The sequence below is a fragment of the Colossoma macropomum genome, unplaced genomic scaffold, assembly GCF_904425465.1.
Source record: "Colossoma macropomum unplaced genomic scaffold, Colossoma_macropomum, whole genome shotgun sequence".
NCBI classification, from domain to species: domain Eukaryota; kingdom Metazoa; phylum Chordata; class Actinopteri; order Characiformes; family Serrasalmidae; genus Colossoma; species Colossoma macropomum.
This window is the reverse complement of record NW_023494810.1, coordinates 14,443,494-14,469,009: the sequence shown is the minus strand read 5'-3', so window position 1 is coordinate 14,469,009 and position 25,516 is coordinate 14,443,494. Positions and strand designations below refer to the sequence as shown.

The window sequence follows — 25,516 nt, the reverse complement described above, 5'->3', positions numbered from 1 at the left end:
CTAATAGGTGATATTTTCATATGACAAAGATACAAAATTAGAAAAGTGTCTTCCTTTAGCCGCAGCAGCTGTAAACATTTCTAGCCGACAGTAAGCGTCTGTCCAGGTTACAGTGAAGGCCAACAGGAAAGCACATCTTAACATTCTGGAGGAGAACCAACCTCTGAAGAATAAAACTACACTGGCTGCCCTTTTCAAACAGATAAAATGGTCTGGATTAAAATGACAAGAGATGACAAGAGCTGGAATCGTCCTTTATCTGCACTTATTCTGACAAGAAACGTGTATCAGTGCATATTTCAAGATAGAACATTCAGCTAAAGGTCAACAGTCATGTATAGACCTCTCAGTGTGGGCCGGATTTCTGCACTGTCCACTACAGCACTGTGTGAGTGTGTGTGTTTGTGTGTTTTTTGTACATTTGAAGGACTTTGTAGTAAAACCAGAGACAAACAGTTCTAGCCTACAGATACAACAAAATGGAACAAGATGCAGCTTTAATTTCAGGGGATATTTACAATAACAAGGAAGTTGGTAAGTTAAAATATTGCTTTTTACAAAAATTGATCAAACAAAAATGATTTCATCTTGGTTAATGAGGTTAATGTTAGAATGTATAGGATTAAACTTTACACATATGGGACATTATTATTACATACAGACACAATTATAATAAATATATTTTTATTGGTCTGTTCATTGTTAACGTTTTTCACAATGTAAAGAACAGCTGCTGTTTTTTTATTTACCTATTTATTTTTATTTTTCAGGAAGCACTTCAGACAAAAACTATGTGTTTGTCTTTTTCTTTCATGAGTTTAAACGTGTGTATTTCAGCCTGTATGTTGGCGTGTATGTACCTGAGCATGTGGTGTTGGACTCATCTTCATCATTTCCACAGTCGTTGTCTCCGTCACACAGCCAGCGCATGGGAATACAGCGGTTATTCTGACACTTAAAGCGGTCAGTAGGACAGGTGTGCTGATCTGGAGGGGATAAAGAAACAGAGGGACCTGTTCTCGTTCTGTAGGTCAGCTAATATGAAAGGACAGCAGCATGAGAGTGAAACCATAACTGGTTCTCCTTTCATGAGAGAAACTCTGTATTAGACAGGTTCTCAGAGCTAGCTGAGCGTTTTCTCTCCATGATAGGTGGGGAAAGAGGAATATTTCATTGGTAATATTATGTTGCCTGGCCCACTGGTACATGGTGACATTGTAGGCATTGAAGACACTGAAGATAGAAGGTGGGGCAAAAGCCATTTTACTTTAATGGAAGATTACAGGAAAACAAGAGTTAATTCCCTGAAATACAGCCCCAATTCCAATGTGTTGCTGCCATCAACTTCCAAATGAGTTAATGTTTTTCATGAAATGGTAAAATGTCTCACTTTCAACATCTGATATGTTCTATGTTCTATTGTAAATAAAAAAAGGGGTCTGAGATTTTCAAATCTTTACATTCTGTTTTCATTTACATTTATTTACACTTCACACAGCATCACAACTTTTGTAAGATAAATTGCTCTTCATATGACCAGAAACACGAACCAACAAGATAAGAAAGGTCAGTTTTGATTTCAGGTTGGCTTTGAAATCACATGTGCCTAAAATTATCGTCTCTATAATTGACTATGAATCAAACGAATGATCAGGTATGGACCACCTCTTATGCTAGCTGCACACAATAAACAAACTTCCTACGTTTTCCATTCTTTTATTCATAGCCAAATTAAATACTATGTCAGGATACACAAACCTCAGTTGCAAAAAATTTGGGACAGTATGTGAAAGGCTAATAAAACACAAAGCAGAGATTGTAAATAATGCTTGACCTGTATTAAATTGATATTTCTGTTTTTTGTAAATATTTGCTCATTCCAAATTTGATGAATGTGTTTCAAAAATGTTGGAAGAGGAGCAGGTTTACCACTGAGTTACTAATTTTCCTTTAAACAGCACTGAATAATCACTTGGGGGCTGAACACACAAAGTGATCCAGTTTTGAAAATGAATGTTTTTTGCCGTTCTTCCATTTTACAAGTCTTCAGCTGTGCAGCTGTATGGGGCATTCATTGCCATATTCTGTACTTTAAAATGCACCATGTTTTCAATACGAAGCAGGCAGGTCAGTCAAGCACCCGCACTGTCTGACTATGCAGCCATGCTGTTGTAACACATGCAGAATGTTTCTTGGTGTTGTCATGTTGAAATAAGCAAGGCATCTCTTAAAAAAAAAAAAAGTAATAAAATAAAATAAATTCTCCCTCAAATGATCTCAAATTTTAACAAAATGTGTAAAAACTAACCAAGTTTAATTTTTAATGTTTTTTTTTTTCAGGTTGAAGAATGGCATTCACTAGAAAAGAAATGAAAAGAGAATATGCTCAAACACAGTCAAGCAAGAGTGTACAGCGTGCATTTTCGAGAAAACTCAAAACAACTGGAAAGCAGATTTGGACATGGCACAAAAAATTCAAAGAGGAAGGCTGTCTGTGCAGGGAAAAGGGATCTGGATGACCAGCAGTATCGGAAGAAATCAGTTATAAAATCTACATCCCTCTAAATTTCTTGTTCGAATTTTGATAAATAAATCTTGTATTGTTCAACATGAAGCCTATTTAATTTCATTTGCCTAGGACATGTACTTACTCAGATATTCACACCTCAAATGATGTCCATTTTTTTGGGACCCCCTGTACATTGCATTGGAAGGGTTTCATTTCAAAACACAATATAGACCACTTTCAAAAATGTTCTTTTTTCATGACATATGTTGCTGGGAGTGGCTAGTGCTATATTATAATTAATATCATACCAAAGAAAAATCTCTTCCACTATATCATCTGTTATTCCGTTACAAATAGACATACAGCATTTTGGAATTCAACTTTTTTTTCTATCACATACTGTCCCACATTTTTGCAGGTGATGTTTGTGAATTGTGGATATTTGAACAGCAAAAATGGTTGAAAAGCACATCCACACTCACGGCAGAGTTCGGGGGCTTCGTCGCTGTTGTCTAGACAGTCGTTGTCTCCGTCACATTTCCAGCGGTCCTGAATACAGCGATTATTCTTGCAGGCGAACTCGCCAGGCTGGCACTGAGGAGGAGGGATGTAGGACGGATTTGCTGCAGGACAAAGACACTTTTAGTGATTCTCTTTAAAACAGGTCTGTAACAGGAGAGCTGAAAGGAGCAGATATTGGTCGTGTTCAACAAAGAACAGACAGTGCAGCTCCAGTGAATATTTACACTCAAAAAAACATAACTGTGCCATAATCCATTGAAATGATATTTTCTAAGTTGTATTGACTCCACACACCCCGTCTCGTCTCCAGACTTTTTATTTTATTGTTCTGTTTTAAAACATTCGGTTATGAAAAGGTACAAATACATACTTTTCACCTGGAGCAACTTATTTAAGGTTCACAAATGGACCTTAAACCACTGTTGTACCTTTGAGAGGATATTTACATTGTTTGGGCCTTGTTGAATGAAAAATGTACCTGCACAGAACCTTCATTTCTCAAGTAAAAGTACTGACATTTGAGTAAAATAATGGCACAAATACCTTCAAATAAAGCAACTTGTGAAAAAGTATAAAAGTATCAGGTCAAAAAAAATACTCAAGCTCTGAGTAGCTCATAGAACTGCAGTGAAGCTTCTCCCAGCATCTCAACACAGGAACTAAAGACTGTACGGCTCTATTTTTCTCTTTTTTGGATTAATTTGGTCTAAAGTAAAATGCCAAAGATCCAAAGTCAAAGATGTGACCAATAATGAAGCAGTACAGGTGTCATCTCACAAAACAGCATGAAGTTAAACACAAAAAAGGAATTAGTAACTAAATATGAACAGCTAAAATTGTAACTGTAATATACTCAAGTAGAAGTGAAAGGATTACAATTTGTAAATACTCAGAGTACAAATGAATCAATATTTCACTCAAGTACCGGTACTTGAGTAAATGCATCTAGTACCTACCTATCTCTGGTCACATGCTGTTGCCATAGGGCAACAACTATATTTTACCATTTTATATGAAGCATCTTAACTGGTTTTATCTATAAAAAAGAAACTGTATGCTCACTACGTGCTGTGATTTGGGAAACTGGGAACTGGGAAAAAGGGACTTTTATATTGTAATTAGAAAAAAATCATTCTAATTAAATTGTTGCCATACAGCAACAGCATGCAGTAAAGAGTTAATAAAACTTTCCAACTTTAATAAAACCACCAAAACCCCTTCTTAATCTTTTCTTATTAAAACTTTCCTTCCAAACACGGCTCTTAATCTGACCCTACAGTCAAGTGGCTTGCATAAACCGGATTTGCTCCACTCTTTCTTTATCCATTTTCTTTTCACTATTGAACTGGAACACGGCTCATCTTCCTAATCTCTCATATCTTTAGATTTACCATTTAGGTCATGTCTCCGCTGGAATGGAAGAATTTAATATCTGATACATTTCCTTCTGTCGTCCTAACATATGAGATATTAGTGAAAATAATTTCTTTTTTTTAATCTTAAACTGCTTTTGAAGAGATGGAATGCAGCGTGGGAGGGAATGTCTCTGGGGTCTCAGTGTAATATTGAAAAACAACTACTGGAATGAGCTTAATATCATTTAATAACTGCAGTGAACATATTTAGAGTAATTTGGTATGTTTGTTTATTGTTTGTTAACAGGATTTAGAGTGGCTAGCTTGAGTCACACACTATTCGACGAAGAAAACAATTTTACGGAGACATTTACGGAGTAAGTGGGATATTAGATTTGGTTAATAATGCTGTTCTGTAAGCTGGCTGGTCAGTAGCTGTTGCTACTGCTAGAAATTATATCATATGAATGCCATATGTGTCGTTTTTATAAAAAAAAAAATGCTCATATGTGTTTGTGTAAATATGTGTCTGTCAGAGGTGTGGACTGAAATCACATGACTTGGACTTTTACCCCATCATTAAACTGATAAATGGTTTATGCTGCTTTATGATGGTCTGGTGCTAATTTATGCTGCTTTGGTGCTGGTCCATGCCAGTTTATGCTGGTGTGGTGCTGGTTTATGCTGGTGTAAGATGGACGGTGCTGGTTTATGATGGTGTAGTACTGTTTATGCTGGTATATGTCAGTCTGGTACCAGCCTTGGGGCAGTCATGGGCTAGAGGTCAGGGAACCAGCCTTGTGACGGGAAGGTCGCCGGTTCAATCCCCAGAGCTGACAGGACATGACCGAAGTGCTTTCTTAATCTGGTTTATGCTGGTGTAAGATGGATGGTACTGGTGTAAACTGGTCTAGTGCTGGTTTATGCTAGTTAATGCTGTTTTAGGATGGTCTGGTGCTGGCTTTTACTAGTTTAAGTTGGTCTTATGCTGGTTTAAGCTGGTTTATATTGGTGTAAACTGGTCTTTTGCTGGTTTATACTGGCGTAAGCTGGTCTAGCGCTGGCTTATGCTGGTTTATGCTGTTTTAAGATGATCTGGTGCTGGCTTATACTAGTTTAAGTTGGTCTGGTGCTGGTTTATGCTGGTTTAAACTGGTGTGGTGCTGTTTTATGCTGGTTTATGCTGATGTAAACTGGTCTGGTGCTGTTTTTTGCTGGTGTAAATTGATGATAATTTGATATACTAGCGATTGATTTTATTTTTTAATTATCCAAACTTGCAGACTTGTTTAGGACTCCGGAGATTTGGCATCTGAGCACCTAGGGTATGCGTACGTGTATGTTACCTTTACAGCTGGTGTTGTCCGCCGGGTCCAGGAGCTGGTCCTCAGCACAGGCACATGATCTGCCCACTGGAGTGGCCAAACACAAACTACTGCAGCCTCCGTTATTTGCTCGACATGCATTAGTACCTGCAACACACACCCGAGCAAAGTCAGAGCAGAGAAACGCAGGACAGAACTGTGACCAGCACACAAAATACACTGAACATGTTCATATGAGTAATTTAACCCTTGTGTGGTGTTCAGGTCTGTTGAGCCCATTTTCTATGTTTACCACAAAAAAAAGGATGCGATTTATTTTTTCAACCTCAGATTCCTTGGGCTTTTCTCATTTTTTGTGAAGAACATATAACACATTTTCAGTGACTTCACACTGTTCACCCCCTACACATTTATATTACACATGTGGTGTTGGGGTGAACCCACAGGGAATAAAACTATGGAGGTGCTGTGTCTCTTCACTCTGTTCTCCTCCTACATGGCCTGCTGTTTGTGTGTGTGTGTATGTGTGTGTGAGGGTGGACAACATGGACAGTCTGCTGACTGGCTACAGCTGCTAAGGGAGAACCCTACGCTGGACACTTGTGGTATTTTAAACACCTGACATTTTTACATAAATTGTTACGGCTGAATCGATTTAAAAAACAATAATGCTGTGGGTCCACCAGACCACAGAGTAACAAAAACATCAACACCACACAAGAGTTTAAACTCAAACACTAAACATGTATAAGTCATATAAAGACCACAGCAATTTTTAATAATACTAAACTCATGCAAAAAACAGCTATTTCTATTTCTATTATGTAGTTTTTATTTCAGATTTTTTTTAATTTGTGCTTCAGCATTTACAATTTTCTTTGCAGAGTCCTGGATACAGCCTATAAAACTGTTAAAATGCCAGATAAACAAACACACAAGCTACCTGTCTTAATTCTGACTGGTGAGGGAAAAACGTGACATCAGCTAGGGCTGAACCACTTGGGGGAAAAAATCTACACTGCAAAAAAAGGTATTTGCATCAAATCCAGTCAATATGTCTGAAACTCTTCATTCTGAGATTATGAGTATTAAATAAAATTACACCATTACATTGGCAGATAATATTGGATATTTAGACTTTAGGCTTTGAGATGATTTATCTTGTTAAGAAATCGCTTTTTCAGTATAATTGCATTCTTTTTTTTAATACTTAAACGCAGCTATTTCCTATAATTTAAGTTCCAGGCCTTTTTTCTGGCTTCTGTGCCAACAAATCTTTGGTAAAGAAAATTAGTGCTTAATCAGTTGAGTCAAAACAGAAGTATTTGTATGATTAGAACACTGATCATACACAGACCACTGCAGACCGCCGGCATTCTAAAAGGCAAATCAGAGCGAGGAGCAGAGTGAGAGATAAACAGGAAGAAGAGCTGCACCTTGCTGCTGCTGAGCGTCATACATGCGGATTTCGAAGATGGGGGGCCGCTCGTTGCGCAGCAGCGTCACAGTCTTGGTCTCCTGGTCCAGCTTGTAGATGCTGCCACTGCGGTACTCGTTCCAGAACAGGAAGTGCTTGTAATGGCACAGACCGAAGGCATGGCTCAGCTCCTGGCCTTCATGGACAGTCTGAGAGGAAAGACAGACAGTTTAGTGTCATAACTCAGCTATGAAACAAGGGTCTAATAAGTATATGAGGCTAGAAACCGTTATCAAAGAACCCACACATAAAAGTAGATCCTTTAACAAACCCTCTCATTTGATTTTGTTTAAAATTGGAAAACAAAAATTAAACTAAAGTTGCCAGTTTTTCATTTTGAAGAAAGGTCTGCTAAATAATATGAGTACCTGGGAAGCGGCATCATTTTAAAGCAGTTCTTATTTATTTATTTTTGCTTGAACATCAATCTGTCATCTTGGTACCTTTTCGATGACCTCAATGGAAACAAGCCTGATTTTTTAATCAATCTGTCTGTCTGTTTGTCTGTCTGTCCATCTATTTATCTGTCTGTCTGCCTATATATTTATCTGTCTGCCTGTCTGCCTATTTATTTATCTGTCTGCCTATATACAGTGGTGTGAAAAAGTGTTTGCCCCTTCCTGATTTCTTATTCTTTTGCATGTTTGTCACACTTAAATGTTTCAGATCACCAAACAAATTCAAATATTAGACAAAGATAACACAAGTAAACACAAAATGCAGTTTATAAATGAAGGTCTTTATTATTAAGGGAAAAAGAAATCCAAACCTACAGGGCCCTGTGTGAAAAAGTGATTGCCTGCATGGCAGAGTTCCAAGATGAAAACCACTGCTGAGCAAAAAGAACATAAAGGCTTGTCTCAGTTTTGCCAGAAAACATCTTGATGATCCCCAAGACTTTTGGGAGAATACTCTGTGGACTGACGAGACAAAAGTTGAACTTTTTGGAAGGTGTATGTCCCATTACATCTGGCATAGAAGTAACACAGCATTTCAGAAAAGGAACATCATACTAACAGTAAAATATGGTGGTGGTAGTGTGATGGTCTGGGCTGTTTTGCTGCTTCAGGACCTGGAAGACTTGCTGTGGTAAATGGAACCATGAATTCTGCCGTCTACCAAAAATCCTGAAGGAGAATGTCCAGCCATCTGTCCGTGACCTCAAGCTGAAGCGCACTTTGGTTCTGCAGCAGGACAATGATCCAAAACACACCAGCAAGTCCACCTCTGAATGGCTTAAGAAAAACAAAATTAAGACTTTGGAGTGGCCTAGTCAAAGTCCTGACCTGAATCCGATTGAGATGCTGTGGCATGACTTTAAAAAGGCGGTTCATGCTCTGAAACCCTCCAATGTGACTGAATTACAACAATTCTGCAAAGATGAGTGGCCAAAATTCCTCCACAGCGCTGTAAAAGACTCATTGCCAGTTATCGCAAACGCTTGATTGCAGTTGTTGCTGCTAAGGGTGGCCCAACCAGTTAATAGGTTTTGGGGCCAATCACTTTTTCACACAGGGCACTGTAGGTTTGGGTTTCTTTTTCCCTTAATAATAAAGACCTTCATTTATAAACTGCATTTTGTGTTTACTTCTGTTATCTCTGTCTAATATTTAAATTTGTTTGGTGATCTGAAACATTTAAGTGTGGCAAACATGCAAAAGAATAAGAAATCAGGAGGGGGCAAACACTTTTTCACACCCCTGTATTTATCAGTCTGTCCGTCTGCCTGCCTATATATTTATCTGTCTGCCCATCTGTCTGTCTACCTGCCTCTGTATTTATCTGTCTGCCTATCTATCTATATATTTGTCTGTCTGTCAGTGTGTCTATCTATCCATCTATTGTCTGTGTGTCTGTCTGTCTGCCGTCCTGTACCTACACTGGCCAATTTATCAGAAACACCTACCATACACCATGGGACAAAACTGAGAAATGGGTGAACAGAAAACTGCATGACATTCAACATAGCTCATGTTGTTCCATCGAGTGTTAATAGCCTCCCACAGTGGCTCAGTGGTGAACAATGTCAATTGTCCAGTTAATCTGTGGTTAACGTGAGACCAGATGTTCTCAATGGGGTTTAAATGAAAAGCCTCATATTGATGGATCTTCTGGATCTCTCGTGTGCAAAAGGACCATCTCACTAAAAAATTACTTTCATGTTGCTTCAGTCTTTACTTATTCAACTTTTTATTCATTAATTAAATTAAAAATACTACATTTCAGCCCCGACTCACCTCACCCCATGAAGTGGCCACTGAGTGAAGGAACCAGGAAGGCGAGCCAAACACACTGGAAACTCACAGCATTCTCTAAAATAAAGAGTGAATGTAGAAGAACGACTGATATCTACCAGCATACTGACCTTGCGCTCAGTGCTGTTGAGGTAGACCATCTCAATGCGGTCGTAATAGGCGTCCACCCAGTATAGGATGCCCTGTGGTATGTCCAGACTCAGGCCGTTGGGCCACAAAACCGTTTTGGAGGTGAGTAGAATGTTCCGGTTGGTGCCATCCATCCAGGCTCTCTCGATTTTACCCCTCTTACTATCCTTTGGGTCCTCCTCCCAGTCCGTCCAGTACATCCAGCTAGATAGTTAAATAAATAAATAAATAAATAAATAAATAAATAAATAGTCATCCTGTATCAAGTAATTATTTGGGAATTAAGTCTTTTTTCAGGTCAAAATTTTGAGAAACATTCTCGCTTGTAGCTCACTGAAACAAGTGGAAAAATTAACTTTCTCTCCAAATCACATGTGTCTGTTAATAAAAAAGGAGATATTTAATTGTGATTTGAAGTTGATGAAAAGTTAATGTTGGAATGAAAACCATGATGTTGGCCGTGTTTATCATTCTTATTGAAAAGTTAAAAGTCTAAAGTGCAGATTTGAACCTAATTGTATATAAACCTAAATGCAATTATGTAATTGCACATTAAAATAGTATCATCAAAACATATAATAATAACTCCAGACTCTTAAGTTTGAATAACTCAGTGTCCCACTGGACATTTTGGTCCCCACAAAGTTAACAAAACCGAAAAAGTGTGTGTATGTGCATAAAATTTCCCATTTATTTTTCAAATATGCAGCCGGCCAGGCCAGCGAGACAGAGCAGCACAGTTACTTTTTCCCAAAAAGCAATCACAATGGTTATTAACGTACCGCCTAAGAAGTGTCTGCATGTGCTGATTTCCAAATGAGTTTGTAAGAAACATTCAATCAGTCAGTCATTTATTCATGAAGCTTTGGTAATGAAAAAAGCTGGAAGGGTTTCAGAAGCACTTAAAACCTTCCGAACGATGTAGTGCTGAGGCCTGGTTTAGAACGTGTCTAGAAAATGTGTTGCTGGGGTTCAGACGATGTTACATCAGTTCTGTTTAGCTGCAGAAACTTAGATCATTTATACAGCTTTATACAGGAACATTTGTGTGTGGGTGAGCATTTCTATATACACAAACACTAAAACAATATAACGTAATATTCTAATACACATTCACTGAGCACTTTATTAGGGACACCTCCTTGTTTCTACACATATTGTCCATTTTATCAGCTCCACTTACTATATAGGAGCACTTTGTAGTTCTACAGTTACAGACTGTAGTCCATGTGTTTCTCTGCACACTTTGTTACCCTGTTCTTCAACGGTCAGGACCCCCACAGAGCAGGTATTATTTGGGTGGTGGGTCATTCTCAGCACTGCAGTGACGCTGATGTAGTGTGTGTTGTGCTGGTGTGAGTGGATCAGACACAGCAGCACACTGTGACTAGGATAACACATACATACACACACATCATCTAAACAGCTTATCCTTCTGGGTCGTGGTGGGGTGCTGGAGCCTATCCCAGCTGACCGTCTCTGCTGTCACCACAAGAGGGCGCACTTCTGAGTTTTTCAATATGACTGGGGGGTGTCAAGGAGTGAAAGGAGTCGTCAAATCTACTTTAGCAACGTCTGAAATGATCTGTTCTCCTGTGACCAAGTGTGAGTGATGAGATAAGTGGCGTAACTGTACTGACCAGCGAACTCACTTCTATCCTAACATCCTAACAAGTTTTATCAGCGTTAAATCACATCTGCTCCTCACAACTACAGCGCTGTGTTACAGAGCTCAAACTGTTATATTTTAGTATTAGTGCATTCCCAAGCAACGAAAGTGGGTTCATGATAGTTACAGCCCTGATTTAAACAAAAGTAAACTAAGGATGCTGTATGTGTGGTATGAGAGTGGGAGAGCACTAGCTTCTCAGGCTAGCTGTTTTTAGCAGCTGGCTAACTTGAAGTAGATTACAGTTAAAACGTACCTAAAAGGAGGACTCTGTGACTGTTGTGAGAGATTCACACTGCAGTTAATGCTTTTACACAGCGAGCGTCAGACATATTGCGGTTCACCCCTCAAACTACTATGATAGAATAGAGAAATCCAGCCGTCTGCTAGCTGGTGCCTGAATACTGTGATATGCTCTGACATGGATGTGGTAGGAGTGATGGCAGTAAGGCAGTGTGATCCATCACTGACGTACCGAGTCAGCTAATAGTTTGCTGTTCATATTAAGCTGACGCTGTTTAGAAACTAAACAGTTTAGCATTTGTAACCAGACAGCTAAAATAATCTGTTTTCTTTCTTAAATTATGAAGATTACAAAAATTGCAGCTGTGCTTTTCCAGCAGGTAAAAACAGCTGAATTTCTCCCACTAACACATCACAGATTTGTGAAATGTTCCTCTGTTTGGTGAGTGTTTGTCATGTTCTGACCATAAAGGATAGTTTAAAACAGCAACTGACCACACAGGAGCAAAAATCAGCTTTCAAACTTGAAAGAAATAATCATTTGACATTTATCGCGATATGTATCGGTATCGACTGTTTATCAAAATAACAGTTATCATACCGCCCAGCTCTACTAGGGACATAAAACAGCAAAAAGACCATGATCGTGGTTACCTAACAAGGATTAAATACACACAGATGTGACTCTATGGATCCAGGAACATTTTTTTAAAAGTTTCCTGTTTTCCAGTCACTTTGTTAAATGACTCCACACAGAAGTAAGTTCTTTGTCCTACACCATCTCCAGCTAAACTACACACACATTTGTATGCTTGTAATATGCAGAACATGTGGAGAGAGAAACCAGGTCATTTCACAAGAACAGGAAAAGATGGGCCGCAGTGGTACTGCTAGGGTTTTTTTTTTGTAACCACTTTTGTCATTTTTTTTTAAATATGTTGACAATTAACCAAATGTTATTTTGAATCTGACTAATAATCGGCAACACCAGAACATCATATTTAGGTCGACCGCATTCATTAGTCTGGCAAAATGCTAACTATGTTTAACTATACAAAATGCTAGCTATGTTTACATTTTCAGTGCAAGCCAAAAACGTTTCTCCTTTAATTCGAATGAAATTTCTCCATCATGAAAAACGCTTACAAACAGGGTCTTTCATAGGGAAAGATTCTGAGGCAGGACCACCAATAAGTGAAACAGACAGAGACTGTCTGACTGAGAAAATGACAAAAACGAACAAACAGGCATAATGCCTAATAATAAAAATATCCTTTGCTCTTCACCAAATGGGCAAATGATGACATTAAGTGGGCTTCTCTCCGGAGCACGGTGAGTTTCATCACCTCATTGAGGAGCTGGGAGAGAGCTTTTGGATACAGCTTAATATCTGTAGCTCAGTTTGAGCCGCTTTCAGAGATGCTAACTTCATGTACGAGGAAGCAGAGGACAAATGAATCCTGTTACCGGCTGAAGTTCACAAATATCAAAAAGAGAGTGAATAAAATAATCAAAATCGGAAAATCACCTTTGGTATGCTAAATATCATCAGTGATAGATGTGATTAAATAACCGCGTTTGCCGTGTAAAAGCCTTTAGGCTTCACATGTCCAAGAACTGCTGTGTTGAACACTCCAGACGTCATTTTTAAATACAGCTCTAAAGCCAAACAAATTATGCTGTCAGTAGTTTAGATACACATTCAATAATAGTTTAGATACACTAAACCTGGTAAACTGAGCCAGAGATTCTTTCACAACTTTCATTTCTTCAGCACGTCATCCAGGACATCAGCTAACTTTTCAACACACCTCAGATCAGCTCTGTGATTTAAGTATCTCTGCCTTCCACTGGGCCTGTTTCTTGTCATACATATGATCAGACGTCTTCAACACAAGATATATATACATATGATCAGACGTCTTCAAGAGATTCAGTAGTTAAACCAAATAATAAAAAGTCTGCATATTGTTCCATTAAAAAAATATTCATTTTAAGGCAAACCTACTCGTCTGTCTTGTGACATCACTGCATGACTGTGCCAACATTTTCCAAAATGGGGGGAATCATTAAGCCTCTGTTGTGCTGTGCAGTTTAATGCGACGACAATTAACAAAAAACACCACATAACTAAATGCCTGGCAGCAACGGGTGACCTTAAAGTATCTGAATTTACTAACTAGAAGCCCTGTCCGAATACTTTTGAACACAATGCACATTCAACAAATTCCTGCACACCTAAATACAAAATCACAAGGAATGCTTACAATGGCATTCCTTTTAAACACATTTGACAAAGACACTATGCAAACTTACCCATTTTTTGGGTCCACTACAATGGCACGTGGGTGGGTCATCTTGCCCTCAATAAGAGTTTTCTTGGTCTGTGCAGCTTTCTCCAACCTGGCCACACTGATGGTCTTTTTAGGTCCGTCATCCGTCCAGTATAAGTTGTTAGCTATCCAGTCCACAGCAATACCCTCCACTGTGTGAATACCTGGAGGGAAAATATAGAGAGAGTGACACTGTAATGCAACAGAAGTCCAAAAAAACAACAACTCTGCAACATGACAACAACAAATGTCTTCCAAGCAACAGCATCACCCTGAAGCGGTAGTTCAGACAAAAAGTGTACAAGATTTTCCTCTTACTCCAAATGTAGTCGCATAACCAAGATACGTTCAGTGTCTAAAATTTGTTTGGCATTGGAACTATGAGGCTAATGTAGCTAACAGATAATGGAAGCTTATTCCTAACCAGTTAGCATAAATAGCTAACTGCATGCCTAAATCACCAAACACTCACCCTGAACCATGTGAAATTGTTAAGTTACATATCCAACAGTAAATTGGTGTGGTGTCCCACAGGGCTCTGTTCTAGGGCCACAATTATGGTTAATGAAGCTATATGCTTTCATTACTTGTTAGCTACATTAGCCGTACAGCTCCAGCAGAGAATTTCTAGTGAGGAAAATTGCCACTCAATGTCTTCAGGGTTTGTCAGACACAAAGGGACACTAAGTAATGCTAACCAATCAGCACTCAGTAGCAGCAACGCTAATTAATCAGTAGAAGTAATGCTAGTGTTGTGAAACCTTTTTGCTGTTGAAAAATGTAAAGATACTGGTATGTTTTCAAGTAAACGTCCTTCTACTTTTCAAAATTAAAGAACTCACACAAATGACAAGAAATACACTTAATATTTTTTAAAACGGGCTCTGGCCAGCACGTGGTTCCCACTACCTTCTTTCAGGATCGTGTCCCTCTCCGTGCCGTCGATCTTCTGTCGGCCAATGATGTAGCTGGTGGCGTCAGCGAAATAGATGAAGTTGCTCTGGGCGTGGAAATCCAGCGCTCGAGGGTTCATCAGGTTTGCTATGGGGATCATGTACTCGTCCTGCACCTTGGGATTAATGTCCATCCCTCTGATCACTCCTGGACGACCCTTACCGTACACTAGGAAGAGCTCATGTTCAGGTTCTGCGGAGGAAACAGAATATTTAGGCTTAGGTTGAGTAATCGGACATGACAGATCTACTGTACTGTTCCTTTTCATAAATAGAGTGTATACACACACACACACACACACACACACACACACACACACATATACATATATATATATATACACACACACATTGAATAACTTCCTGCATCTAAACTGTATAAGTTATTATTGAATAAAACAACAATGAACACTAATATGACAGCAGCATAAATATCATATGACTGAAGAATCATGTAAAAATCTCATTTTGAAGCAAAACAAGCCAGTAAGTCCTGCACGTCAGTTAGACGTCTTCGTCAAGAGAATCAATATTCTCACCTCAATATCTTTAACAAGGGCATTTTGTCCTTGTTTACTAAACAGCGATCAATATCAACAGCTCATTGAATATTACAAATCAGGATTCAGAGTTTGATCAATATGGTGGTTAAAAGGGAGAAAAGTCATTCATCTTTTTGACTCAGCAAATAAGACACTAATCAACCTAAAAAGTGTCTGAAGTCTGAAGAAAGGACATCAGATGTTGACCCAGAGGGTGTGGTCAGTGATGTGGACTGCTGCAGGATTTTATTGGTTTTAAATGATATTTAAATAAACATCCACTATTTACATTCCTATACATTCTGGATCAGCCTCAAGAGTGTCTGGAGGTTTTCCTCACTTCACTGAATATTTCTAACTAATGAATTAATGATTGCATGTTGCTGGGCATTGCATAACATTATGCTACCCAAATTATACTGTTCTTCTTCTTTTTCTTCTGGATTTTTGTACAGAGCTATTGACACCAAACTAACTCCGGAATGTTCAGCCTGACTGGGAAATGTGGCCTGTTTTTTGAATGGACATTCAGTTTCTATGCAGCCACCATTAAATTTGGTTTTCTCCCTTGTATGAATGAATGACTGAATATGTTATCAAACGTTCATGCACCTCTGTTGCGTCACCACGATATAAGTAGAATTAGTAATACCTAGTAAGCACATTAGATACCTTAGAAACAACTCAACAATACCCAAGCAAGCAAATAAATACAATAACCATACTCTAATCACCACTGTCTAACACCCTAGCAACCACCTGGAACACTGCAGCAACTGCCTTTCAACCACAAGGCTTACCACAGCAACCACCTAACAACATGCTAGCAAGCACAGGTGGTACCACTGCAACCGCCTAGAAATACCTTAGCAACCACCAAAGTTACCATAGCAACCACCATGTCATACACTACAAGTTACCTGCAATACCTTAGCAAACACTTTAGTAACCCCTGGAAATACCACTGCAACCACCTAGAAACACTTTATAATTACATAAATACATTTAAATAAAACCCCTTTGCAACCACCTAAAATACCATAGCAACCACTTAGAAACACCTTATAATGGCATAAATACTTTTAAAGAGCAACACCCTAGCAACCATCTGAAATACCATAGCAACCACCTAGAAACACTTTATAACTGCACAAACACATTTAAATAGCAACACCTTAGCAACCACCAGAAATACCACAGCAACCACCTAGAAACACCTAATAATGGCATAAATACTTTTAAATAGCAACGCCTTAGCAACCACTTGAAATATCATAGCAACCACCTAGTAACACTTTTTAATGGCATAAATACATTTAAGCAGTGTAGAAATGCGACAATGTTTATTTAACGTCTAAGTGTCAATAAAAGCTAAACTTTCTATGAATTTGTCTCCCATATTTTAGAGGAATAAACTACCTGAAGAAATAAGATCTGCTGTTTTTAATACACTCACTGTGCAGATTAAACTCTTAACTCTTAAACACTCCAGTTTAAAAAAGGCACCTAGGAATGAAAGGATGCGGCTTGGCTTGAAATTGATTGGGCATTTCTTGCTTTTAGCTGAACGCTGAAGGAAAAGAACAGCACTCGCGGAAGCCGAGGAACTCAGTCTGTCTGATTACACAGAGTCTCAGGAGAACAGGGAACCAGACAGAAGACGACAGGAAGGCTGTGACTCAGGGGTTGCATGCCAACAGGAACACTCAGCACTCACTACTCACCTGGCATCAGCAGAGGTGTTAGTAAACATGGCAGGCACTGCATCCTCTCCGAGAACTCAGACTGAGTGGAGCAGGACGGCAGCGTTTCACGCTTTAAAGGGCCGATCGCTACATTTTTCTAACGTTCAGTTCTTTCCCTGAGGTCCACTTACGACGTTTATGTGCCACAAGTCATAATGAATTTTACTGACCATTTTCAAACTCTTTATTCCTTAGAATTAAACAGGCTGTTTTGGTTATAGAGAGATATGTAAATGAGCTTTGTTTTGACTGGCTGCCTTGTAATGTATCTCACTCAATAAAGCTGTTAGGTTTTAAGTGAGCTGCTTAAAACCTCTTCAGGAAAATCTCTTTAAGGGGACCGCCACCAATTTTTCAACATTTCTGTAAAATCAAACAGTTAAGATGTAAACGAAGTCGAGAAAGAGTAGTTTGGTGTGCAATGCTCCATTCTAAAGTCAGAATTGTTTACAGTGGTGGTGATAGGAACCAGACGTCCACCTCTAAAAGCTCCCTCACAGAAAGTTATTACATGACATGGTTATGAAAACACTGCATGACACTGTTTTACAACAGTTTTGAGAAAATGTGGCCTAAAATGTATGGTGGAGGGGCACATGCAGGGTGTTATGAGGCAAAATATTCACCAGGAAAACACATTATTTCACATTTTCCACTATTTTAAACTGCAATGTTTATCAGATGTACCCCCCCCCATCCTTCAGCCCTGGTTTGAGGAAGATTAATGATCAGATCAATCGAATGCAGACAAACTCGATCAAACATTTAACCCTGGAGCAAATCTGCATTCAGCCCGAACGCATAATTGCTCGAATATTCAAATGATCATCAGTGCTGTCAGTCAGAGTTATAGATGGGTCACTCACTCTTGCAGGATTTGCCGTCACTGCCCAGACTGAAGCCGGACTGGCAGCGGCAGGTTCGGCTCTTGTGGCTGTTTCCCAGCAGACAGATATCAGAGCAGCCGCCAGCTTTGCCGAACTGATCCACCTCACACGCGTGACTCCTCACTGAGAGAGAGAGAGAGAGAGAGACACAGAGAGAGAGAGACAGAGAGAGAGAGAGAGAGAGAGAGAGACAGAGAGAGAGAGAGAGAGAGAGAGAGAGAGAGAGAGAGAGAGAGAGAGACATCAAAAACAACATTTTTCCCAAATTTCCCCAGTTTAGTAACTGCCATTTCCTGCCAAATGGGCTGCTCGCTGAATGGCTTTGAGGTGGTGGAGAAAAGGAGGTCATTAATGAACTCATTGCTATCCTGGACAATATATCACACCCTTCCATGACCTACTGGTCAGACAGCGGGGCACCTTCAGCATTTATACCAACAGCGATCGCACTGTACAACACAGTCACTGTTCCGGGACTTTACTGTATACTGAGCCATGGATAGGACAGGCTCACAGAGCACCAACTGGACATTACATTACATTACATTACATTACATCTCTTTACTCATGTCTCTTTGCACTGCTACTTTGTTTATACGTCTATACACATTGCACAACTATTAATGTATCGCTGCTGTCAAGCAAAACCTCGTATCTCCATTTTTGCAGTTTTTCAGTTTTTGACCTAATTTAAAAATGCCTGCTGCCCTTTGCACTGTGTGTAAATTTCATGAAGAATGGACCAAAAGAAATGACTGTCTATCTATCAGCCTGTCTGGCCGTCTGTCTGTGTCTGCCTATCTGTCTGTCTTTCTGTCTGTCTGTCTCGATTATCTGTCTGTCCGTCTAATACTGTGCGTTTTGTATGTTACGTTTTCATTGGTTTTCATAATTTATTTCACTCTTTTTTGGACAAAACATGAATGCATACTTTAATTAAAACCATCATAAATGATTATAATGTTCCAAGCTCAGGTAAATTTCTTACACCCCTAGAAAGATAAACAGAAAATCTGCAAAAGAACAGAACTTCCTTGATGCAACATTCATTAACATAATTTTGGACCATTCTTGATGGTTCATTCATCACTAAACGTCTTCACAATATAAGCCAAATTATGTAGAAATACGTAAATAAATGGAGATACAGGGCTTGGATATCTGCTTAAATTCATACGACTGAAACTGGACGTATCGTTCGCACAGCCAGAAGCGGTGAAGCACAGGTGCGTTCTGTACCTGCAGGCTGGCGTCTCTGGTGGTACACGTGCAGGGCGCCCCCCTTGTCCACCCGGGCGACCACTTGGTAGTCTGAGCTGTTGAAACGGTTGACCCGGATGACGCTGGTCTTGGGCTGCATGTTGGCGTTGTCCGAGTTGGTGGCATAGAGATAGTTCTCAAACACCGTCAGCCCATAAAGGTGCTCAATCTGAGAGTACAAACACAGAGAAAGGAGGTAAAGACGCTTCTCATGAATATGGCTGTGTATCAAAACTCAATACCGAACTACTTCAGCACTACAGACACCTAACATGTCTTGGCTGATCCACAGCATTTGCAATCACTGCTGTCGGAACAAAACCTCCATTTTTGTTGTTTTTGACATAATTTGAAAAAGCCTGGTGTTCTTTACATTGTGTGCAAGTTTCATGATGAATGGACCAAAAGAAACAGACACACCTACTCAGAAAAAAGTCTCGTTCCATTGATTTACATTAAAAGTAAGTATGTTTTTTTTCTTTCTCCAGTAAAGTTATTATTTTGGAGATACAAGGTTTTCTTTACCGAACTATCGCATCAAATATCATATTTAATGTAGGTCATTGTAAGTATTCAATTTCTTATAAAAACAGACAAGAGAAAACACCCCCATTTATACATTCTAACTAATACAAACAACAAATGTGTACTGGAAATACACATTTACTTAGTTTTACTAAACTAAAAATTAATTGGGGTATTGATTTAAAAGCTTTTAGTAGATGTTCAGATAACCATATTAGCGCTGCGTGTTCAGTTTGGGTCATAAATGTCAAAATTCATTAAAATAATAAGAAAATATACCCCAACTCTACAATAATGCAATTTTCTGCAACCACCACTATAGGATTTGTAATAGCATGTTAGCACTAAGCTAACGCTGGCGCACATGAACATTTTTTGCCTGTTCTATATTAAATATGGACATTTGTAGTTTGTACAAGACATTCCATATGTTTTATCTGAAGCTTGTAACAGACGTTATCATGAATTTGAGCTTGTATGTATCAGTTTTACAGTGACTCTCTTAGTGAAGAGTCCTGCACAGAGCTGCTGCCGCTGTTTTCCATTCCTAACAAAGTACCAGAACCTGCATACGGCTGCTATTCACAGTCAGTGACGTATGTAGAATGTCCAGAAGGACTAAAGTGATTCTGATTCTAATTTGGTGTCATTGTAAATCAAAGCGTGACTGGTTGGTTCCTCTGTCACTTCCTAATTATGTTGGTAGTTAATCTAATGTGTAAGGCTTTCAGAACAGCTCCTGAAGTCCAAACCAATGGGAGAGCTCACTCAGCTGTTTGTGCCTAGATACCACAGAGAACAATCCTGATTGGACCAAAACGTTACAATGAAATAAGTGTTACAATACAGGGTTGTAATACAACAAGCATGATATATATGTGTGTGTGTGTGTGTGTGTGTGTGTAAAATACACTAACAATAATCAGACATTAAAGCTTTCCTCACCAGTAGGCCCTGTATGATGGTATGTCTATTCTTGCCCTCGTAGTCCACCACCTCGATGTAGTCCAGGTAAGCATCAGCCCAGTACACCAGCCTGTTGACCAGGTCCAGCGTGATGCCGTGAGGGAAGACAATCTTACTGTCCACCAGCTTTGTACGATTCTGTCCATCCATATCACAACGTTCTACCTTTGGGATCTGACCATAGTCTGTGAAGAACACTTTCCTGTTTTAAGAGAACAACACATGATACTCATTAATGCTATAGATTGTAACAAATAACTTAGTCATACCTTACGCGATCACTCTTTTTGAATCACTTATTTTATACACTTGTTCACAGTTTGTACACTGTAGGTGTATTTGTAGCAGGTTTCCAATCACATTGGATAAAAAACTTTGTTACATACACTTCTGACAACCACTGTCTGTAAAAACAGTCCATCGCTGCATCCACAAATGCAAGTTAAAACTCTAAAATGCAAAGAAGAAACAGGATCCAGAAACGCTGCCACCTTCTCTGGGCGCTAGCTCATTTAAAATGGACTGAGGTGAAGTGAAAACTGTCCTGTGGTCCAAAGAATCAACATTTGAATTTTTTTTGGAAATCATGGACACTGTGTCCTCTGGGCTAAAGACCACTCAGCTTGTTATCAGTGCACAGTTCAAAAGCCAGTATTTATGATGTTATGGGGGTGCATTAGTGCACAATACGACAAAGGAGACTCTGAACTGTTGAGCAGCTGAAATCCTGTATCAAGTAAGAATGGGAAAACATTTTACTTTCAAAACTACAGCAGTGTCTCCTCGGTTCCCAACCACTTACAGAGTGCTGTTAAAAGAAGAGGTCATGAAACACAGTAGTAAACATGCCCCGTCCCAACTTTTTTGGAATGTGTTGTTGGCATCAAATTCAAAATGGGCATATATTTTTAAATAAAATTTCTCAGTTTCAACATTTGATATGTTATCTTTGTATTATTTTCCCTTAAAAATATGGTTTGCATGATTTGCATATCATTGCATCATATTTTTATTTACATTCTGCACAGCGTTTTTGGAAATGGGGTTGTATGTATAATAAATATAATTACTACTACACGCAGCTACTTACATGTATGCAACATATATATAATGCATATGGGACATATTACTTACATAAATAATATGTATGTATGGGGCATATTACATATCACACACACACACACACACACACACACACACACACACACACACACTCTCACACATATATATAAAATACGACATATAGGTACTCACCCCATAGTGGGGTCCAGTGCAATGCCTTTCGGGTTGTACAGCTCTTGATCCAGCAGCGTCACACATGTGACTCCATCCTTATCACACACAAAGATCTGATCATCAACGTCATCAACAAAGTAAAAATTCCTTGTAAGCCAGTCTATAGCCATCTGCTCCACATCTGCAGGACAACACAGGAGAAACAAAGAGTGAATGGGAGAAGGTTGAGAAAAGACCAGACAGGGAAAAGGATGTTTACATGGTTCATCTGTCTACTGGAACACCAGTCTGTTACAGTGAGGGACACTCAATACTATCAAATGTGTGAACATATTAAACGTGCAGTGATCAACATATGTGACCGTAATCACCACAATTAGTTAAAGATCAGAACATTTATTTTGTGTTTTGAAATTCAACTATAACATCTGAGCCTGACTCTGAAACCCTGTTTATTTAGTTCCTTTCATATACAACAGTCAAGCTCTTCATTTTCACTGTTTCAGTTTTGTGCCATAGTGAGTTCTCCGGTCTGGAAGCATATTAAACTTGGGACTCTAGGCTGCTGGGATACTTTCTTTTCTGACTATATGACTACTTAAACTTAACTTTCATTGCATCTTGGATTGATGTACAGCTGGGTTGCTCAAGAGACACAGCACACTTGGCCACAGCACAAGCGCTCCACTTTCATTGGAATCAAATACTGTATCCTTAGAAAAGTTTCTAACCAGATCACTTTAAAGAAAAGGGACGCTGAGCCGCATAACACAGCGTTATGTTATATTAATACTAAGCTAACATGCTGCACATTCTCTTTCCCACACGTTTTATACTGTGCAAAGGGGAACTCCACCGCGTTTTCAAAAAAAGTCTGTATAATTTTATCATTAAAATGTAAACAAAGTCACTCAGAGTGGTTTGATGAAATCTGAAGAAACTTACTGAGTCAGAATGGTTCACAGCGGTGGTGATAGGAACCAGATGTCTGAAATATTTTATGCCGTTAAAAGCCCCTTATAAGTTATTACACGAAATGGCTGTGAATATACTGACTGATACCTGAGAAATTGCATTACAACATTTCTGAGATAAGGCTTTGGCATGAAATGTATCTTTTAAAAGCCATTCGTGGTGCAGGGATACATGCAGAGCGTTACAAAAAGGCAAAATAGTCCCTAAAGAAAACTTATTATTTCCAGATTCACTATTATTTTCCCCACTACTTACATTCCATATAACTACTACTACCTCACTATAATAAATAAAAAGTCTATATATGTGTTGTAGTCATGGCGACCCCGGTTCCTAGTTACTCTATAAAGAATCATTTTACATCAAACTCTGCTAAAATTTGTTACTTAGTATGGTTTCGGGACGTTTACTTCATACACATGAAGTTTGTGACTGCAAACATGCATTTATTTATTTATTTACCCCCCACAAAACCCGCTGTTCTCCACTGCCGCGCTACCCGATCCAAGATAACTGATGTAGCGTAGTTAGCTAACATACCTCATTTAAAATCAGATGGATTTTAATGATCTAACTTTAAGGTACATTACACTCATTTACACTAACCAACTACTTCATTCTGAGTATGTAATTCATTATGGTATCAGAATGTGCATCAAAAAAAACATGTAATCACACTGAGCCTGAAAAAATTGGTATCAGTGCATCCCTACTCTCTACTGTTCTAGATAAAACATTTAAAACTGACAACACATTCTAAAATTTTTATTGCAAATTATACATGGCGTATGTGAAGACAAATTCCTGCCCATATGCTTAAGAGGAAAGAGCCTAATTCAATGAAATGAAGTAGTATATTGTTTGTCTGACAAGTTTGGGATGGTAGCCTACTGTTTGATGACCATCTACAGTGAAGTGCTTCAATTAAAATGTTATTTTTAAAGCTTAACTGATTTTTAAAGAAAAATATCTTCTTTGTATTGGTCAATTCAAGGTTACAGTATGGGTACGTGAATTCAAAAATAATAAAAAGTGGTTTTGTGCCATCTATATTATTCTGTATTGGTGCCTTTACGCAACCCTTAGTAACGCTGCTTGCGATTCCCAGTAAAGTCAAAGGACTTTTCAGAGAAGGACAGAGAAAAATAAACTAAGTCTCATTACTGGAGCTCTCCCTTTTTCCAAAATGAGTCATTCATCGAAAAAACATTGCTCAATGGTCATTGAAAAAACAGGCCTGTTTTCAATTCTCTAGTTTCTACAGAAATGGCCTGTCTGTCCTCTGCTCGAGTTCGGAGGACAGTGCAAACACAGAAGGACGCTAAAAGATATTACAGCATCTGGCTAAACCTTGGAGCAAGAAAGAGAATTTGTAGCTCAACAGGGAGCCAAGATGTATTATTTCAGCACCAGATGGAAAAAAAAAAAAACACATGAAAATAGATGAAAAGAGCAAGAGGACAGCTGTACATAAACTTTTAGAGCAGTTAGCGCTGGTGCTACAAAAGCTGCAGGTGCTGTAGCACAAATTACAATATAAGGGCAGGAACGACTACAGAGGCCTTCTGAATTTGACTCGCTGCTTTCTGTGGCTTTACTACGGCACACACCAAAATGTGATGTTTAGACAAATTTCACATTTTCATTGTGTGTTTTATTATAATTGTATTCATACTAGATAACAGCTCAATTCAGTGAATGAATTCGGTGCACATTTTTCAGACACTAGACAAATAAGTCATCAATTTTTAGTCAAATTTACTGCCGTTTATGCTTAGTCCTCTTGTAGCACATAACAGTCCTGCTAAAATGTATTAATCCCAATACATTAGACGTTTTTACTATGAGAAAAACATGAGCATTATGAAAAAGTTTTGAATTACTAATGTTCATTTGGTGAAATGTGTAGACTTTCTCCACAAGGGGGTGCTATTTGCTCTCAGTGTTTTGTGCATCATTGAGTGCATTTACATGCACTCAATAATCTGATCACATTCGGATTTCTGCAGTTATCTGATTATTCAAATAGTCATGTGAACACTCCGGTCTAGAAATCTGATTAAGAAATCGTTCAATAATCGGATTTCTCAGCATGTGTAAACTCTTACTCTGATTTCTTTCAGATTTCTCAATGCGTGTAAACTCTTAATCTGATTTGTCAGATTTCTCAGCGTGTGTAAACTCTTACTCTGATTTCTTTCAGATTTCTCAGTCTGCACATGTGAAAACAGAACGAAAATAAGCAAGCAGCGATGCCACGAGATAGCAGCAAAGCACTTTTGGAGCAACGTTAAACCAACTACATTCTTGACAAAATTAGGGATTTAAATATTCTTCATCTTCTAGATGATGTATGTTCATATTTTCGGGTAAAGTGACGCAATGTTCAGAAAAAAAAGCTGCGGCACGAAGTTTGAGTTTACGTTATATTTACGTCACGTCTTATTCTGTGAGTTTATTGGCTGGTTGTAAAGCAGAAATCTGATTACTGCCTGACTCATGTAGAACCAGAGTTTCAACTGCAAATGACCCCAGTTTTCACATCACAAAACTGGTCAGCTTAATGCATGTAAGTCTGTGTCAGTGATGTAGGGGTCAGGCAGCCTTATG

At 38.8% G+C, this 25,516-nt stretch overlaps 1 protein-coding gene across 1 annotated transcript in view; it reads right to left on the bottom strand.

Moving 5' to 3' along the window:
• lrp1aa (low density lipoprotein receptor-related protein 1Aa) overlaps window positions 1-25,516 on the bottom strand; it is a 258,152-nt gene that overhangs the window by 134,275 nt on the left and 98,361 nt on the right. The window contains 11 exon segments of the mRNA XM_036560017.1: window positions 861-986; window positions 2,992-3,132; window positions 5,733-5,858; window positions 7,148-7,337; window positions 9,554-9,776; window positions 13,801-13,981; window positions 14,727-14,963; window positions 17,924-18,067; window positions 19,184-19,373; window positions 20,675-20,897; window positions 21,950-22,112. Of these exon segments, the coding sequence (XP_036415910.1) occupies window positions 861-986; window positions 2,992-3,132; window positions 5,733-5,858; window positions 7,148-7,337; window positions 9,554-9,776; window positions 13,801-13,981; window positions 14,727-14,963; window positions 17,924-18,067; window positions 19,184-19,373; window positions 20,675-20,897; window positions 21,950-22,112 (1,944 nt within the window).